The sequence below is a fragment of the Podarcis tiliguerta genome (genome assembly GCF_965153285.1).
Source record: "Podarcis tiliguerta genome assembly, chromosome: 8".
In the NCBI taxonomy this organism is placed as follows: domain Eukaryota; kingdom Metazoa; phylum Chordata; class Lepidosauria; order Squamata; family Lacertidae; genus Podarcis; species Podarcis tiliguerta.
In genome coordinates, this window is record NC_139541.1 from 40,143,137 (window position 1) to 40,162,886 (window position 19,750).

At 42.0% G+C, this 19,750-nt stretch overlaps 1 protein-coding gene across 2 annotated transcripts in view; it reads left to right on the top strand.

Annotated features, from left to right (window-relative positions):
- Nucleotides 1-1,390: 1,390 nt before the first annotated feature.
- The window catches only part of ZCCHC14 (zinc finger CCHC-type containing 14), a 35,982-nt gene continuing 17,622 nt past the window's right edge, over nt 1,391-19,750 (top strand). The window contains exons 1-2 of one of the 2 annotated variants that reach the window (XM_083456455.1): nt 1,391-3,365; nt 7,539-7,662. In XM_083456455.1, coding sequence (XP_083312581.1) covers nt 2,802-3,365; nt 7,539-7,662 — 688 coding nt within the window. In that variant the 5' untranslated portion in view covers nt 1,391-2,801. The remainder of the gene's footprint in view (nt 3,366-7,538; nt 7,663-19,750) is intronic. The other variant, XM_083456456.1, reaches the window with a different exon arrangement.

Consider the following 19,750-nt stretch of genomic DNA (forward strand, 5'->3'; position numbering starts at 1 on the left):
CTATAACTTACTATGATTTTTGTGTTCTCTATTTTTTATTTATTTATTTTGGTAAACTGCCTTGTGATCTTCAGATGAGGAGTGGCATACAAATTTAATAGATAATAATAATTTCAATAATCGCTTCTCTGCAAACTCCTTTAGGATACCTTTGACTCCCTTATCATCCAAGGTTGAACCACTTCCCCAGCTGGTCACCTGCTACCAGTGCATTTAAGGAGTTTTATTGCTGGTGTCCCTCCTCCAGAATTTGTATCCTGAAAGAACTATGCCTCACTGGTTCCATTCCACCACATAAGTGGTATACCACATACAGCAGGTGTAAGGCAAACTCAGCCCTCCAGATGTTTTGAGACTACAATTCCCATAATCCCTGACCACTGGTCCTGTTAGCTAGGGATGATAGGAGTTGTAGTACCAAAACATCTGGGGGGACGGGTTTGCCTGTGCCTGACATACAGTATAAGAATTAGGACATCTTGTTGTTCTTGTTTAGTCATTTAGTCGTGTCCGACTCTTCGTGACCCCATGGACCAGAGCACGCCAGGCACTCCTGTCTTCCACTGCCTCCCGCAGTTTGGTCAAACTCATGCTGGTAGCTTCGAGAACACTATCCAACCATCTCGTCCTCTGTTGTCCCCTTCTCCTAGTGCCCTCAATCTTCCCCAACATCAGGGTCTTTTCCAGGGAGTCTTCTCTTCTCATGAGGTGGCCAAAGTATTGGAGCCTCAGCTTCAGGATCTGTCCTTCCAGGGCTGATTTCCTTTGGAATGCAGAGGTTTGAGTCTCCTCCAGCACCATAATTCAAAAGCATCAATTCTTCGGCGATCAGCCTTCTTCTTTATGGTCCAGCTCTCACTTCCATACATCACTACTGGGAAAACCATAGCTTTAACTATACGGACATCTTAGCCGGTTGTTAATCAAGCATCTCTTTTGGCACAAGCAAAGTTTTTGTAGACTAGGTTGTGGAAGGCTAACATAGGCCTTTCTTTCCACCATGTTAAGGTGATCCATTGTGGACCCCAACTTCATTTGCTCCCTCTTGTCCTCACTTCCTCAAGACAAACTCAAGACCCCTTCCCAACTGACCCAGTCACCGCAGCTGCCTTGGTTGCTAGGCAACCAGAGCATCTCTCGTCCCATCAACGAGTAACTTCCCCCTCCTCTCGCCCTATCGATTCAGGCTTTCCCTAGCCCCATCTCCCTGTTGCTAAGCAACCAGGGCCCTAGCCCCCTATTGGCCGAGGCGCTTCTTTCTTCCCCGCCATATCAAGGCAAAGGCAAGCACGTGCCCCAAACACGCGCAGAAACAGACCCTGTACGGCCACGCCCCTCCATCAGAGCCTGGCCCAATCGCCACACGCTGAAGGGCGGGGCTTTGGGGGACGTGATTGACAGCCGCTGATGTTCGGCGGCACCGCGAGTGGTTCCCGTTAGGTGGGCGGTGAAGAGAACTGAGAGAAAGCGGCGGAGGGCAGCGGAGCTGAGGAGGGGGATGAAGGAAAGGGTGCAGGAGCTCAGACCAATCGCGACGCGTCAGTGGGAGGAGTGGGCGGGGCAGCGAGCGCGAATGAGTCCCGGCCTCCTCCTCCTTTCCCAGCCGGCCTGGTCGATTCACTTCCAGCCGAAGAGGGATCCTTCCGCCTTTGGAATCACACACACTCACCACACATAACGGCGGCGAAGCAGGCGGCGGCGGCAGCAGCACTAGCGGCAGCAGCAGCAGCACCGTGTGTGCCTCCGCCTATTGCCTACCGCGGGGGTTTCTTTTGTCGTGCTAGTGGCCGTTGGAACCGGAGAGGCGGGGGAGGAAACGGCACGGCGGCCGGGCGAAGCGGGTGGATTGGCCGCCGGGGGGAGGAGGAGGAGGCGGCGGCTGACGGGAAAACAAGGGAAGAAAGGAGGAGGGCGGGTGAGCAGCGACGGCGGCGGGCTTTTCTCCTCCGCCCTGCCGGAGAGGGGGATGGAGAGAGCCGGGCTGAGGCGGAGGGAGGGAGCCGCCCCGTGAGGGGGAAAGGAGGAGGGTGGGAAATCAAGAGGAGGCCTCCACTCCTCATCCGCCAAATAACGGGCCTAGGCCCTCCCTCAGCTCCCTCCCTCCCCCTTGCCCCCCCCCCATTTAGCCTCGGTTTCTGAGGAGGGGGGAGATTAACACGTGAGGCCCACCCGGTTCCCTACCCCTTCTTTTCATGCCGGGGGGGAACCTCAGCCCCTCGCCCGCCGCCCTCCTCCGCCCTTCCCCCAGCCTCGACCATCATCAGCCCGTTGAGGAAGACCCTCGCCCCTCCCCCACCTGATCAGGGCCCCCTTTGGCCCTCCGATCGAGGCCTTCTGCTGGGGTCCTCACTGTTCTCTCCTCTCCCTCTCCCCCATTGGGGTGCTCTGATTTCGTGCTTGGCCCCATCTCTGAGGGTCCTCTACTTTTATCCGCTTTTGCCACCTTGCAGAAGCTGCTCTGCCTCTGCCTCCCTCTCTCCCTCCCTTTTCAGGTTCTGCACCCTTCATTAATTTGGTCTCTGCACTTTTACCCTTATTAGCAACCAGATCCTCAGTCCTAGTTTCTTTTTCTTTTTGGTGGTGGTGGGTGGGGGTGCTCTGTCTACCTTTCCCTTCAGTGTTGGTATCTGTGCTGCCTCCTTTTACAAACCAACAACCAAACCCTCTTTCAGGCTAGGCCCTATTAGCCAAGTCTCTATCTGGGTCTGGTCTTTAAAAAAATCTCCCCTCCTGTGCAACACGTCTCTGGCCACCCTCTGCCCTGGGGGGTTCTGCTGCCTCTGGTGGCAGTAGCTAGCAGCATGGTAGAGAAGCGGTGTCCACGACTGCAGAGAGAGAGTGTGTACCGCTGGTTTTCTGAGCTGCCTTCTCCTCAACGGGTGGAGTTCCTTTGTGGCCTGCTGGACTTGTGCATCCCACTTGAGTTACGTTTCCTGGGAGCCTGCCTAGAGGACCTGGCCCGCAAAGACTATCACTCACTGCGGGATTCCGAAATCAAGGCCAATAACCCGGCTGATCTGGGCAGCCTCACCAACCTGACGGATGAGGTGGTGCGCAGCAAGCTCTTGGTCTCACTTGCACTCCTGGGCTCATCCCACCGGGAAGCAGCTGGCGTCCTCTTCCGCACCCTCACCCATATTGACTCTGTCATCAACAACTATGGACTGCAGCTCAATGAGGGTCGGACTGGGGATGAGTTTTTGCTGCTCTTCACCATGGCCTCCAACCACCCTGCCTTCAGTTTCCACCAAAAGCAGGTGCTGAGGCAAGAGCTCACCAAGATCCAAAACATCATTGCCAGTACTAGCAAGAGTCCCAGCACTCCCACAGCTAGCAACATGGGAACTTGTCCTGGTTGCCACAAGGTGTGTATTACATCCAGGGACTTCTCTTCCAGGGACTGTAGAGATGGCAGGGACAGTATTCTTTCCTTTTGGGGAGGAGGGTGTCTGCCTATTAGGATATAGCTGAGAAAGAGTGTCTTGCAGCTATGGTTTATGGTGGCTATTGGCTAGTTTCACCAATGGGCCAGAAAGGTCACTTTTCTCCCTATCCCACTTCCCTTCTTCTCATCAGTAGAGTGTCAAACTCCATTCTCTTGTGTGCATTCACACACTCTTCTCCTAGGATGCTCTTTCTATACATCAATTGTTGGTGTTCTTTTTTAAACTCTAGTAAGATAGTCCCATGCCTAATGGTCAGAAGCTGCTCAGATGTGGGTCCTAAGTAAAACAATGGCCATTCTGTGAAGTATATAGCTGTTTTGTACTGGCCATTCTTTAGATAGACCAAGAGAATAGCTTCCTGCTGTTTTACTCTTGAAAGGTAGAGACCTAAGTATTTGCTTTTTCAATTGTGCTTGAAATTGTTTATTTAATGATTTAAGATAGCTGAGTGAATTCTATGTGATTTGGAGCTACAGGTTAAAGTTACTTCCTGCAGGCATCCTTTATTAGTGTGCTGGTTTTGTCACTGTTATTTTGACACTTTCACATGTGTCTCTTGTGTAGCATCAGTAAGGAGAGATGAGGCATGAATGGTTTTACATTCCAGGTAAGGTGCTGATAGAGTGGTAAAATCTAAAAGAGTTTTGAGACTTTTCAGAAGTGGTCGAAGGCAAGCTTTGCTTTTGTTACTGTGGCTTTGTAATGTAAACTTGACAGGTCAATACACTACATATGTTAAAGGTGAAGCTTTTTTAAGGATCTATCCTTTATAACTTTCACTGTGAAAAAACTGTTCTGGTTCAGGGGTTCTGACACAAACTGGTCCATTCTGAGACTGATAGGTCTGTGAATGGAAGCATCTATCTGATAGCTAATATTTACTTTGCTAGAACATTGCTTTCCGTGTGTGTTTAAGAGAGAGAGACCTGCTTGTTGGTTGGTATATAAAAACAGTGAAATGTGTTGTTTTGTGAATTTTGATAATTCCAAGTCTCCGTATATTTAAGAAACATAAACTCTAATCTATCCTTACTGTAAACTTTTTTTTTGTATTCTTTGTTTCAAAGAATAAAACTTCATTTATTGGAATAAACTGACATTTTTAGACCAGCTACAGGTAGCGCACGCGCGCTCTCTCTCTCTCTCTCTATACACACACACACACAACACACAGCTATTGGATTCAATCTGTAGCTAGACAAGCAACAGACAACATTCTCTGACAGTCCCTGTTAAATGACCCATACAAATCACAAGTACTATTAGATGTGAGGCTTCTTTACACACTTGTAAAGTCCAATACTCTTAAGTGTCTGAAGACCACCACAATACATTTGTATGAAAACCTTTACCACAGAGAAGAAAAAGTACAAGCCTAGCTTGAAACACTACACAGTAGGATGTAAGATGTATTTTCTATCATAGTTGGGACTCATGGAAGTGGCCAGAAGGTGTGCTGTGGGCTTTGAAAGGGGAATCCCTGAACTTGGAATCCCTTGGGTAGAGAATCCAAAAAAGAGCTTCCTTTTGGCATCCCACTGTGGGCTTTGTGGTATAAATCAGAAAATATAGCAACTTTGCTCAGAGTTTATTTAACTCGTGACTGTATCAAAAACATGGTAGCATACTATAGTAACAAATGCAACAGGACAATAAAAATTAATTAATGTTAAGCAAGTATAGTGCCTTAGATTCCTGGTACTCATTTGCAGCTCAATGAATGCCTTCTCAGACACATCTTAAAATCACAAAAAGGTATTAAAAAGGAATGTTTTCCTGTTCTGAATACACTTAATCATTAAATATCCATATAATGGTGCTTTAGTCCAACAACATCTCTATGGCCATAGATTTCCCATACAAGCCTTAGTCTGACCAACTTTTTTTAAGGCAAAAAGTGATCACTAACAGGAAAACTAGTGGTGAAAAGTGTATGGTACTCTAAAGTAGGCTTGTATGAATGTCATATTTTCAATGCTTATTCAGATGCTTTGATTCTACAAATAATTTACTTATTAAAATATTATATCAACAGCAATAATTATTAACCCTACAGCTATCAATAATCCTGAGATTGTCAAAAGGGGAAAAGAGAACTATCTGTATAATGATATAAAACAGTTCTTTCTAGAATGTTGCCTTGGAGCCACCTAATCATTCCTGGTGTCAGGAGCATGCTGCATGCTAAGGATAGACATGTTCCTCCTTCTCTTGCACATCCTTACTTTTCCTTCCATGGCTTTCTTTAAATGTCATCCCTGAACCCCTTTAACCAGGATTTGCAGACCATTTTAAAATCCTGGTTAGTATTAATCTTAATACTGAGGCTAGCATAATGTTACATCATGTTTAAAACAAACCATGAAAGGTGGGATTTGCACAGGAGAAGAAGGGAAGGAATGAGCTTGATGCTGATCTAATCATAGGTAAGAGTTGGGACTGATCCATTTTAAAAAGAAAATATGGCAAGAAAACAGGTGACAAAAACTTAACACAAGAAGAGCTAGAAAGGTCTTCTGGGGAAGAATGTTCTACAGGCTGGCTGCTGCTATAGAAAATATACCCTCATGTGTACCTTCTCTCCAGCAAGTGGAGGTTTAACAGAAGCAACATCTGTAAAAGAGATATTTGGGGTACCATTCTCTTTGCTTGTTAGCTTCTTTTACTTGATGATACTTGTTGTACATTCTCCTTGAAACCTAACACAACAATAAGATATTCTTAGGCTGCAGTTGTAACCCCACCTACCTGGTAGTAAGCCCCATTGAGTTCAGTTAGTGCTTATTTCTTAGTAAACAAAGTTAGGATTGTGCTATTAGTCTTGACTTTATTTGTTGCCTGCATTCATCCAGTTGTTTGCTTCCTTGAGAGCAAAGTTTATCTTTACCCACTTTTCTTGTAAAAAACAACCAAAGTTCCTGTTGTCTATCAGGATGCTAATGGATAGTCAGTTCTGCGATGAATGCTATTTCTTGCCTTCAGTTTACAGTTGTAGTGTATAACAGTTTTTATACAGAGTTGATGCCTGGAATACTTAAAACAATTACATTTAGGCTAACTCTATTAGAATGTGGGGGTGTACTTTAGAAATAACAAATACTGGTCTTCAACCCCTTTTTATGACAGTAATGCTGGGTGGGCAAGTGCTGCTTTGGTGCACATGGTTCTGTGTCTCAGGGATGATGAAAGACATAGAGATGGACAGAGTATGATGCTGTTTAGAAAGCAGGTGGAGGATATTAGGAGACCATTAACACTGGAAGAAAGTGTAACTGGATGAGGAGCAATAACTTATTGGGATCCTGCTGGGGCCACATTTCAGAAATAGGCGAGTAGGCAAGCTAGGGGTCCTAGCTTGGACTAGCTGGCTCCAGTGTGAGTTGTGTGCAAATGTCCTGTTGTGTCTAGAAGGTGGGAGGACAAATATACACTAAGGCAGTGTATATAGTGGTTTATGTTCCAACAGTTGCATTCTGTAACTTTAAGAAAGGGAAGGGCCTCAGAAAACACAGCTGATTTTGTAAACAATTGTTCTACTGCATTTCTTCCTTCTGAGGAATATCAACAATATGTTGCATTAGAGGAAAAAGTTACAGTTGTATTAAGCCCCAGCTACAATAACATTGGTAGCCATAAGTGCTGCATTTGGAAATGATTGGGGCCTTTTGTTCATATGTGTATTTTATGAAAGTGAGACATTGTATTAGGTGAACTTGTGTTGGTTGTGAAATGAGAGTCAGGCTTATATCCAGAAAATGAAATCTTGAGGAAGTTAGGTACCCTTTTGCAACTAGGATAAACAGTAGTAACAAACTGATGCAAGCTAGGCTTCAACAAACAAGAGTCTTCAGGTTGTTCACATGGTTTTGGTTCATGTGCAAAGCCAAACCTCGAACTGAATCCTAATTTGGAAACCTCATAGTGTAATAGCCTTTGGATCCTCATCATGGGTATGATAACATACCATAAATACAAAGGAACTTGTAAATAGGAAAGTTGCTTTCAATTAAATAGCCATGGGGCTATTAGAAGATTCTAACTTGGAGAAATAAAACTGACTAGTTTGTTTCTTGTGGTTTTCTTCCTTCCCAGGTCACTCCAAGATCTGAGACCCCCATAAACAACATCGGTAACAGTTTAGAAAATGCACTACATACATCAGCACATTCCATTGAGGAGTCATTACCCAAGAGGCCTTCAGGGAAACACTCAAAAGGTGCATCTATGGGTTTTGCATGATATTTCTGTGTAATACTCCTATTTTTGAAGAAAAAGATATATTTCTGCTTTAAAATATTTTAAGAATTGACTCTAGATGATAAAGTGTGCTTGGTGTTTCTCTTTCAGTGCTGAATTAATATCAGTTTAGAGATAAATTGATGCAGATAAATTATGCCTGACAATAAATTAGTATTTAATGCTCATGGGCGTTGTATGGGGTTGGACTAGATGACTATTGTGGTCGCTTCCAACTCTACAATTCTACTATTTCTATTATTTCCATTCTTTGCATTTCTGGACTTGGTCTCCAACACCAACTAAACATCAGCAAATTGTCCTTTGGAAGGAATTCTGATCTATATTTTGCGTGTTATAACCAGTAATGCTTTTTCTGTATTGAATAAGCCTCTTGCGTTCCATATCTCCTGTATAATGATTAAAAACAATTCTTTTGAAACCACTGGTGATTTCAGAATATGCACTGGGATGTTGAAAAATTGGATTTGCAACAAAAGGTTGCAGTGTGGAGTTCCAGTTAGTAATCTCCCCTCCAATATACTCCAATTCCCCTCCCATTTGGTTTTCTGTTCTTCCTTTCCTCTTCCCCCTTCCCGCCCCAGTAGTTCACCAGCATTCCATGGTGACTGAGCATGTTCAAACCCCATTTAGGATTTTTCTTAAGATGGGATTTGTACTTCTGCAAACTTCCGGCTTTCTCCAAGTGTTCTGAAACTTCCCTCTTGTGCCAGGGTTAGAGAGAATGATGATTCTACAGCAAAGACTTGGAAAGAAGAGCCAAGTTATTTGTCCTTTGTTCCTTGACTTTCTGTGTTTGTTTTTGAACCTTGCCAGTGAAGTGACATTAGTTATAAGTAGACATAACATTTCTATTAATACTTACTTGAAAGTAAAATGTGCAGTGAATCCAAATTCTTTGTTTAGTTCAGTTTTGATGAAAACAGGAAATGCTTAATTTTCTAGGCGTGCTGTTCCTGGTTTGGGTATATATTTGTGAACAATCCAGCGGTAATCCAGAAGGAAAGGAAAGTGCCTTGTTCATTCCCTATTTATTTTCCAGTGCAACAATTTGATCTCTCGCCTCTCTGTGGCAGTTCTGTAACTGCAACAATTATAGTAGCGCTTGCCCCCAGAGCTTCTGGTTAGCCACAGGAGTTGCTATTCTTTATTGTAGTGATGTGCAGGTGTGTTTTCCATGGCTCTGTCTTGCATTCCTCCTTGTGTCTTTAAAAGATTATAATAGTATTAAATGATTTAGAGAATGAAAACAAGGGAGTATGCTATTATGCATGCTGCTTTATGTCTCGATCAAGTACAAATCTGCTTTCAGTTTTTCTAGTTCATGCAAGTGGAATTAATAGCCAGGTTGTATTAGCCCACTTCAGTAGAGACTTACATGGCAGATTCTGAATTGACAGCCTGTCTTGCGCATGTAGGGCAAAGCACTGTTGTACTGAATATCCAATGCTTCAATTAAGTTCCACTTTATAAACAATTGTAAGCTGCTTTCCATTGTTACCTCAAGTCCAGTTATTGTTGTTCTGTGGTTTTTCATAATTTGTATGTTTCATACCTCAAGGGCATACACTTCCAATATCAGTGGATCTATAAAGGTCTGGTCCTCTCTGTTTTCACTGGGATTTTAGCATGTGAGATCTTAAGGAGCAAAACCTACCTTTCCTAGCACCAGAATGAGATACAGGTTGCTTATTAAAATCTCACATTCTAAAATCTCAGTGGAAGTCTTGATACCTTTCCTAGAGCCAGAGTGAGTTATCCAAACTTCCATTGGGATTTTAGAATGTGAGATTTAATTAAACAAACTTTAACTCACTCTGGTGCTAGGAAAAGTATCAATGCTCCCAGTGTTCTGTTTCAATTGGCAATCCCCAAATATCATCTAGGATTATTTGTGATACTACCCTCTTCACCAAATCATTTGTTATGATGGAAAATCTTGTACCGTCATTAATATAGGCACAACTTCTCTTGTTCCAAAGTATTGTACATAGACACTCAACGTCCTAAAGTATGCTTTGAAGCAAAAAATTAAACTTGACTATGCTAAATACTAAGCAAGTCTAAGAAGTTTAATTCATTATGAAGTTCAGCTTATGTCTTTTTGTCTACATATTAAATTGAGCTAATTTCCAAAAGAATTGAAAATAGTCTTTCCATTCTGTGAGATCACATGCACAGACAAACTAGAGCCTCCCTGACAATAATCCAGTGAATGATCTGTGTCTAATCAGTCTAGTCCAGAGTTTCCCAACCTGGTGCCTCCCAGATGTGTGGGACTACAGCTCCCATCATCCTCTACCATTAGTCATGCTGGCCTGGGTTGATGGAACTTGGAGTCCAGTAACATCTGGAGGGTACTGGTTTGTGAGATCATTGCTCTAGTCCAATATTAAAAACAATGAATACAGGCATTCAGTAGACCAGTACCTGATAAACACTGGACATTCCTTTTATCTTATTGTTGCTAGAGAACCTGCAATTAAGGTCCCTGAATGTAAACATAAAACAAAACAAGATTATTCTCTCTACTTTTTGGGCAGATGATAAGAGCAACAAGTAGTATTTATGTATGCTGCATGTCTGTTTAGAACTGTAACAGATGTTGTCCTGACCACAGCATATTTTCCAAAAGCATAGTGTGGGATAAAGTACATTAAACCAGATGTTGAAGAGAATTCTACATTCGATAAGCTTTTACAGTAGTAGTTTATAATGGAGAAAACATTAAAACCTTGCTGCATAGGGCTCCTCATATGACTTCTTTGGAGCACTTACATAGGAACATATATAGCAGTTATGCAGTCATGTCAAGAATGTAGCATCTTCCAAGCTCAAGCAATCATTGCAATATAGAAACATGTGATTTTTATGTGAGGTGGTGTATAGGGCTATCTTTCTTTTAACATTTTTGGTAGGGTGCAAAACAAATAGTGTGAGACAGTTCTGCATTTACATATAATGAAGGGGTAGAGAACCTCAGACCAGGGTCCAAATGATCTTCGGCTGATCATTGAGTCAGATCCCCAGCTACACCCCCTCTTCCCAGGCCACACCCTAAGTGGTCTGACATTTGGCCCACCTTCTTGCCCTCCTTGAGTGTTTTTGCCTGAGTGGAATGTGTCTGTGAACTCTGATAATGCTTCTTCCTTGCCTGGATGGAGGAGAGGTGTGAGTGTATGAAACTAGTCTTTCTCTACAAAGGTAAATTTTAAATTAGCTGCTCCTCCTTTTGCCTCTGACCCCACCCACCACTTGCACGTGGCCCCTGAAGATTTCCAACAAGGGGATATAGCTGTCAGACTGAAGAAGATTTCTACCCTGTTATAGATGTTGTACCTCAGCATAGAATCAATCTGCATCTTAAAGTTTTTTCTCCCCCAGGTTATTTTCCTGCACAGAGTGGTTAAATTTTAAAGAGATGAAAGAATACTGCTGCTTGCTAGTTTCATTATTTCTTGCTATTGCTATTAACTCATTACTCAGTCTGTCTCTTGCTCACATATTTCCTAATATATGTTGCTTGTAGACACACATGTTTCTCTGGAAGACTTGTTTAAAAAACATTTGAAGCTGAACATCCAGTGGTTTAAAGAAGGTGAGGTTAAAGTGTCAGCAGTAATAATAAGAGGATACCCAGAATATATCCACTTGCATGTGGAGGGAAGGGAAAAGTTTAATCTTTATATTGCCAGTATTGAATTGATTTGGAGATGATGGCTCCCAACTGAGTGCAAATATGTGCACTTACATCTAACTGAAGTCAAGTGAGAATAATATTCTGCAAGAATTGAGAAAGTACTTCTACATTTTCCTGCAGCCTGCTTGGAATCTATAGTCACTGTAGTAGTTTTTGTATAGGGTCCAAATATGAAAAAATATCAGGGCTAACACTGCTGAGAAAACTTCTGTCAAACAGCACCTGTAGTATACAGGCCTTAGTCTGAGAGGAATATAACCTGATAAAATAGAAAGCTCCATAGAACAGGAGATCATAACATGTGGCTGGGTCAGGACCAGTGCCATTTGATTGTGAGGGCCTACTATGAATGGAAAACTTTGGAAAGTGATGTGAAGAAGTATGTCCGGCCCTAGCCAAGGAGAATGAAAACCAGATGAAACTCCAAATACTTCACCATTTAAGATTTCAAATGATGCAAAATTAGTAAAACATGGATTTTCTGTCCATTGTGCAGCTCTGCCATGTAGCAGCATTCTAAACTTAAGATGAAAGGGAATATTGAACCTGAACTCTTTTAAATTCATGGCCACATTTAAGTACAGTACTGTAATTTTCATGGGATATTTTAGTAGTATACTTTTAAAGCATGGAAATTGTTGATGGCATATTTAAGTTCTTCTGTTTCTAATGTTGTTACCCTACATTGAGTCTACGTGGTCTAGGCAATTTTAAGTCTTAAAAGGGGTAAATGATGCAGCCTTTTGATCAACTTTAGAAGTAATGGGAATCAAGATGTAGCAATACAGGTCAGCTGTCACGCAGCAAAAATGACTTGTTTTTGGTGATGACTATCCCCCCAAATTGATTTTTAAATTTATTTTATAGTTTGAATAGTCATCATTTTGTTTTCTCTGATCAAGCAAAAAAGAAAGCAGAAGAAGGAAGAAAAGACCAAGTAGAAAATGCAGAGCTGCTATCCTCTCTAACGTCTTGTGTTGTGCTTCTTAGGAAGGACCATTGATTTATTGCATTACCTCGCTGCATTGAGTGTATCCATTTCATCAGTGTATCATGCCTGTGCTATTTTTAACAATAACTTGAAGGGGCAGCACTGATGAAATTACATCATTTACATACACGGCTGAGAGAAAGTGGTATAAATCACCAAGATCATTTAAGAGAGTATCCCTGTGTGACTCATGTGAACAGGTCAGGTGACTTCAAAGAGTGATCGGATGGGGCTGTTATTCCTTGAGTAGCAAGAAGCTATGCATTGATAATAGTTGCATTTTCTGTATTTTGACTTGGGGCAGGTGTTTTGTGAAATACCTAGCCTTTGTAAGAGTTTGAAGATAAATTACAGTTGTTTGTTTTTTCTACTATCATTCGAAATACAGCATGTCATAGACATGTTTAAAGTACTTTGGAAGGACTTGGGTGAGGAGGGAAGGAAGAATAGGCAGGTCTGGACTGGGTTGGCATTTGTTAGATTTCTGGAAGACAACTGTCCTCTGATAGTTCAGGCTTGTAAATAACTAATTAGTGGTAGGGGGAAAGAGTTAGCTTGAGGCTACTTTTTAAACCGAACGAGGCAATTGATTCTTTCGGGCTGTAGTGTAGATTGTCAACAAGTGGGCATGTGTGGGCACACTGGCCAGTAACATGTGTGGGCTTTGTTGCAATTGTGTGTGACATCAGTATCTATAAGCTTCTAAGACAGGGTGGTCCAATGCTCATCCCAAGGGCCGCATACGGCCCTCAATACCTTTTTTTGGTGGCCCTCAGCAACATTTGACGCCTGCCCTTAGCCTTCTCACTGCCTTCCCAAAGCTAGTTAAGCAAGGAGCTGGGCCTTGGGAAGGAAGTGGGAGGGCTCTGCTGGGAACAGGACAAGACAGCCAAGGCAGGATTAAATCCTTTCCTCCATATCAGCAGATGTAACTACTGACGTCAGCAGGTAGGCGTGGTATGGGGAAAATGGTCTCACAGGGTAATTTGGCAGGCCAAGATTAGCCTGTGAACTGATGTTTCCCCACCTTGGCATACAGTATTATGATGTAGTATTATAATATTTTACATCTTAAAATAGTATTCACTATTTTTATGTTGTATATATGCATGTATATTCTGGTTACGAATTCCATGTTGTCCACTGGAATCCCCATGTAAATCAATAGACGCAATCATCAAAATGCAGAGAATCACTTCCTCTTATTCACAATCTTAATTTCATAGTCTCTTTACCATTTTATGTCTGAATTATACTAAGGCTGCAGTTTTTTAGTCACAAATGTTACTCTGCATAGAGCTTTTTCAGACTGCCATCTGATCTGGCTGGGGTGTCTTATCACAAGACAGTTCTCAGGCGCATGCTGTCAGAGCAGCTGCTGATACTATATTGTAGTCCCACTGACAGGTTCCAGGTATAATCCTACATGGATTAATTAATGCCTGAAAACATGAACGTTCTGCAGCTGCTTCAGCTCCTGATTTGATTAATTATGTCAAGCGGCTGTTTATTTCACAGGATGCTGCAGAAATTCAATTTTAACATTAATAGACTTACTACCCTGAATTTGTCCAATCCTTTTTTAAAAGGTTATGGCTGCATTGTTTAGTCATGAATACTACAAATCAGGCCTTGCCCATTCAAGCAGTTGATCACATGGTAAAATTGTTGTTGGGCTGTATCAGAAAATTACCTGCAGAGAGACTGCATACCAGAATGATTTCCTGTTCATTGAGTAGGTAGACCCTGTACATAGAAAAATAGTGCATCAAAATGAATGTTGGATTCATTTACCCGATTTGATCCACCTGATTTGTCATTGTATAAACCCTCTGTCATATCCTCCATCCTAGCATTCCCGATCTCTTTAAAAAATAAAAAGGCTCACACCGCTCCTGCCCGTTGATAATTTTTAGTTGCCCTTTTCTAGCTCTTAAGAAATCATTCTGAAACTGGGAAACCAACTGTGCATGTCGCTGCAACATAGGTTTATATTAATCTACTGTGACATGCATCCAGCCTGTTTAATAGCTTGTTTTAATTTTGTGTACTGAACGTTCCATTGGGCTAGGCCTCTAGAGATCCTGTGTTTGGAGCAGTCCAGGTTTCCCATACAGAGTTTCCTCCTATTACAGCTGGAAAGTGAACCTTGCATGTTGTATTTTAAAGGCTTTATTCAAAGTGAAGCCAAATGTTGTTTTAATGGCGCGCACACCACCCCCGGGAAAAAAAATCATTTGCAAAATTAGCTTAAGTCTTTTCTGTCTACAGCTTGCTGGCTCCAAGGATAGGTTCCCAAGATTCAAAATGGTAAAAATGTGGGTGTTCATTTTGGCATTGCCAACCTCAATTGTTCTAGATGTTGATTCACATCCCCTTTCTCCCCGAAATGAAGCTACCTTCGACCAAGTATAGATTTTCTATATTTGGAAAGTTTGTATTTAAGCTGCAGGTTTTTAACTGGCCTCTGAACTTTGGATCATCGCGCTTTTCAGAAGGGATGCATGTACTTACTGTATTACCTTGAAGTCCGGAATCTTTGTTTTTTACCTAGAACTGAGATTGCCATTAAAATTCAGGACATTTCTTTAGACTGATATGAAGTGTGGCGCCGGAGATTCTTTGACATTTTTTAATTCCACCTTTGTCTTTCTGCACACATTTCATAGATTAGGTGTGCAGTGAATAGGAGGTAAGAATTTGAAAGAGTAGTGTGATGATCAACAATATATTCTCAGCTCCAGGAACAGACATACAACACTGTTTTTCACAAGTTTGTTCATTTTCTTTTTTTAAAGTCTCCTAGAAAGTGGGCAGACTCAGTAGTTTTATTCTTAATACAAGATATAGCACTGTTATCCAGGGAGTTTTAAGAAACTTAATACCTTTTTGCTTCTAGCATCAGATCATACTGTGTTGTATTCAGCTGTTTTGTGCAGAAATAATATTCATCTGGTTTTTTGTTTCCTGTTCCTGAGATGAGTCATTCCCCTTTTAAATAGCAGTTATTTTTTTCTCATAACCCTTAATATACTAATAAACTTCTGGAATACTTATTAAGATGGACTTTGTGGTTAACTAAAATGCTGACTTCACTACTCCTCTGGCCATTGAATTCATACTTTGTTTTGATTGTTATTTTTTTAAGAATGAAAGGATATGAGCACAAGTTTTTCTTTTAATTTAGATCCTGTTTTTGGAGACACATGAGAGTTATTCACCGTCTGAAACTGAAAGAAACCCATTTGCAGAACCAGCCAGGAACATAAAAAAGATTAGCACTGCAATTTTAAAGTAAGGGACACAACCAATAAATAAGCATTCCATGTGTTTGTCCCTATGAATACTGCCATTCCATAAAACAGGGGCAGGAAATCTCAGGTCTAGAGGTAAAATATGGCCCTCCAGGTCTTTCCAACCCTCAAGACTCTTCCCCAAACAGGGGGCTACTTCTCTTTTCAGTGCTCTTCTCAAGTTCCTTTGCCTGGCTGGAATTTATGTGGGAATGTTGAAGGTGGCAGGAGAGGAAATATTGATTATTAATATCCTTCCTAACTCACACTAGCAAGTTTCTTTATATAGCAGAGTTACATTCCCCTTCTTATGCAGCAGAAAACTGGTTGCAAACTTGTGTGAGTCTCCTAAGACAATAAAGAATTCAATCTGGCTTGCCCAGATTGAGATATGTTCTATTATTTCTGGTAAGACCCCTTAGATCCCTCCTAAAAGAATAAAGACACAACAGTCTTATTTATAAGTAACAAAATGTAGTTTTCCTCATGAACAGACAGAGCACAGTGTGATCCCTGAAGGCAGGCTTTAGGCTTAAAGTTGCAAACATGTACAAACAGGTTTACCCCATATGGGAGATAACCTGGGGGACTGCTTGGCTGGCAGCCAGCAGTACAGTCCAGGTGAATCAGGGAGTTCACAGGACCAAAAAAGATCGAAGAGAGGGAGGTGGCTGTGTGACTTGGCCTTTTACCAGGTCTAGAAAGGTCACACCCACCTACCAGTCACATGCAAGGAAGGATACTCCAGGCCAGGAGGAACAGGAAGTTTTGACTGGCTGGACCAAACATTCCCTTGCATGTCCACTCTAGCAAAACAAGGAATATTGTATTTGACTGCTCCCAGTGGATTACATCCCACAATTTATTTATTAAATTTTTATATATCCTTATACCTGTAGACCTCAGGGTGGTTCACAACACAAAATCACAATAAAAAAAACAAAACAGAAAATACATAATAAAAACCAAACCAAAGACCACCCAATAATCCCCCTTCCACATCACATTTTAAAAGGGCATCAGATGTCACTCAGCCAAAGGTCTGGTTAAAGAGAAACACTTTCGCCTAGCACCTAAATGTGTATAATGAAGGCACCAGCTGAGCTCCCTGAGGAAAGTATTCCATAAATGGGGAACTACTGCAGAGAAAGCCTGTTCTTCTGTTGCCACCCTCTGGATCTCTTGTGGAGGAAGCAGACAAAGAAGGGCCTCAGAAGGTGATCTCGGGGTCTGGGTAGGTGCATATGGAGACAGGGGGTCCTTGAGGTATTGCAGTCTGTGATAATGCCTCTGGCTGGGATGAAGGTCTGAGGTGTGTATAGAAACCTCTGCTTCTTGCATGGCTGAAATACATTTAACTGTACAAAGATAGGAAGTGCATCCTCTGCTCTGTCTACTTCACCTCTGGTCCTGCCTGCTATTTGCATGTGGCACCTTGAGGCCTGCCAATGAAGCTCTTGCACTGAAAAAGTTCCCAACCCGTCCTGAAAAATTGGAAAGGACTTTGAAGAGTCTACAAATACTGTAATCACTAAATGGCAGCTCTCCTGTGATTAACTGTCACTAGCTACCATAGACATTCTGTTGCTGATTTATTACCAGATCTCTTCCCCTCTCTTGACCTTGAAATCTAGTGTAAAGCAATCATTTTGCAGTAGTTTGTTTTAAAGATTGTAAAGCCTTCTGAGTAAAGGACTACATGCTTCTATAGAATTTAGTAGTCTTTAAGTTGGATATCAATTTGCCTATAGGAAAAAGATGTCAGTGTGGTACAGTGTGTTAAAAGATTTAAAACAACCTTTCTTGTAGAGGTAAGGAGGTCTGTGGTGTCCTTTTTTAGATCTGCTTTCTTAGAACAGACTGAATGAAGGTGAAAATGGAATGTTAACCTGGTTGCACATCATGTTAAACCATAGTTAATGTCTGAACCTGAGTTGGTGGCTGATTCCTCTCCAAATAAAGCACAATCTGAAAAATCAGTTTGTTCTTGCTTTACTGCTCGTGGTTTGCTTGAGGCAAACATACCACAAACTTTTGCTCTGATGACATGGCAAGCCAAATTTTATGGTTTGTTCCTCCCAAGGGGAGCAAAGGGGGAAGTTTTGAACAATATATACCATGCTGCTGCTTCATGCTTAATCGTTTTAAATCTTAACTATGGTTTTAAGATGATGGGTGAATGCAGCCACAGAGAGCTCATCTTGCATGAGTGGAAAAAAATCTTCATTATAGTATTTGATTGAAGCAACTGTTAATTATAAAGGTTCTAGGCCTTCCTCTGTTACTAGTATGGGTGATGGCAACCTATCTCTTACGTAGTAGTAGTAGTAGTAGTAAAAAATTACCCCATCTCTTTTGCATTGCCAATTGTGTATACCAAGTTCTGGTACTGTTTTCAACTATGGGCTTATCTTTGTATGCAGACACTTTAGGAATCAGACGCATCAGTGCTTCCTTTTCCATAATATACTGTGCACAAATAGTGGGTTCCCTCAGCGAAAAGTCAGTCAGGTTTTGAAGGGCTACTTTCATTATGCGTGGTGTGTGTGCTTGTGCATGGACATCTAGAGTATCTCTCAAATATAAAAATGTATGTCCACATTGCCTCTATATGGAGTAGCTAGGATTCCATGTTCTGGGCTCCTTGTGTTAACTTTGGCTTCTGAAGTTTGTTACATATAAGTCTTGGCTCAGATCCAAAGAGCTTGTTGTAGCATGTCTAAAAGACTTGCACATTCCCTGTAGTACCTTTTTTACTTCCTCAGTTTTTATTAAATCAGACTCCTGTTGTATCAAAAACTGTGTTTGTATGTGGTTTGGGTGACCATACAGTGGGAAAATATGCTCAATGGGGTCATTGATTGGATTTAGATAATTCATTTCAGCAGGATCATTGAACAAGCACTGGCTACTAATGACTCCAAGCTGGTGTTCAGTTAGATACAAAACACTTTTTTTACTCTTCTAACCTATAGGATAAAGGTAAAGGTAAAAGTACCCCTGACCAACAGGTCCAGTCGTGACCGACTCTGGGGTTGCGCGCTCATCCAGCTCAAGAGGCCGGGAGCCAGTGCTTGTCCGAAGACAGCTTCCGGGTCACGTGGCCAGCGTGACTAAGCCGCAGCTGGTGAGCCAGCACCAGTGCAGCACACGGAAACGCCGTTTACCTTCCCGCTAGAGAGCGGTCCCTATTTATCTACTTGCACTTTGGGGTGCTTTCAAACTGCTAGGTAGGGAGGAGCTGGGACCGAACGACGGGAGCTCACCCTGTCACGCGGGGATTCGAACCGCCGACCTTTCGATCCGCAAGTCCTAGGCACTGTGGTTTAACCCACAGCGCCACCCGCGGTCCCTAACCTATAGGATAGGCATATAATAATGTTATGTAAAAAGGTGGTAGTAAGCTTGTGGTAATTTGATGTCCATGCATGTTTAATTGCTTCTTAATAAGTTATGAAAAGCCCATAACTCTTTACCTGCTCACTGGCTGTTTCATTTTTACAGGTGCAGAAAAGAGTGATACACACTGTGTATTTGTGTAAATCAAGGATGGGAAGCCTCTGTTGTTGGACTCTTAACTCCTATTAATCCTTGATGGGAGTTGGGGTTTAACAGCAGTTTGAGGGCCACTTTCCCCATGTAAAGCAGACTTGAAAGCAGAAGAAAATTAAGTCTTTGTCATGAGCACAGCTCTCCCACATACCCAAGGAGACAGAATTGTTTCTGCTTCTACTGTGCTCATGCTGTCTCTGGAACAAGTTAATGTGTATCAGGAGAATCCTGTGTCTCGTGTGCTGAGCATTAAATGGAGTAAAGTTTAAGTCTAAAGGTTTCTGTGTCATCTTAATATTTAATGATTTAGAACAGAGTAGGTCATGAGATAGGAAGCTCAGCTGAGCTGTTATAAATGGGGTGGGGTGGAGGTGAAAAAAGGAGTTCAAATGGAGTGTTCTAGTAAGGAACCCTTTGTTGAAGCCCCAAGAATATAGTATCAGCTATATTCCTGAGTTTGCGATGGCACATACTCTATTGAGCATTGGTGTGATTTCTTTCTGAATGTAGT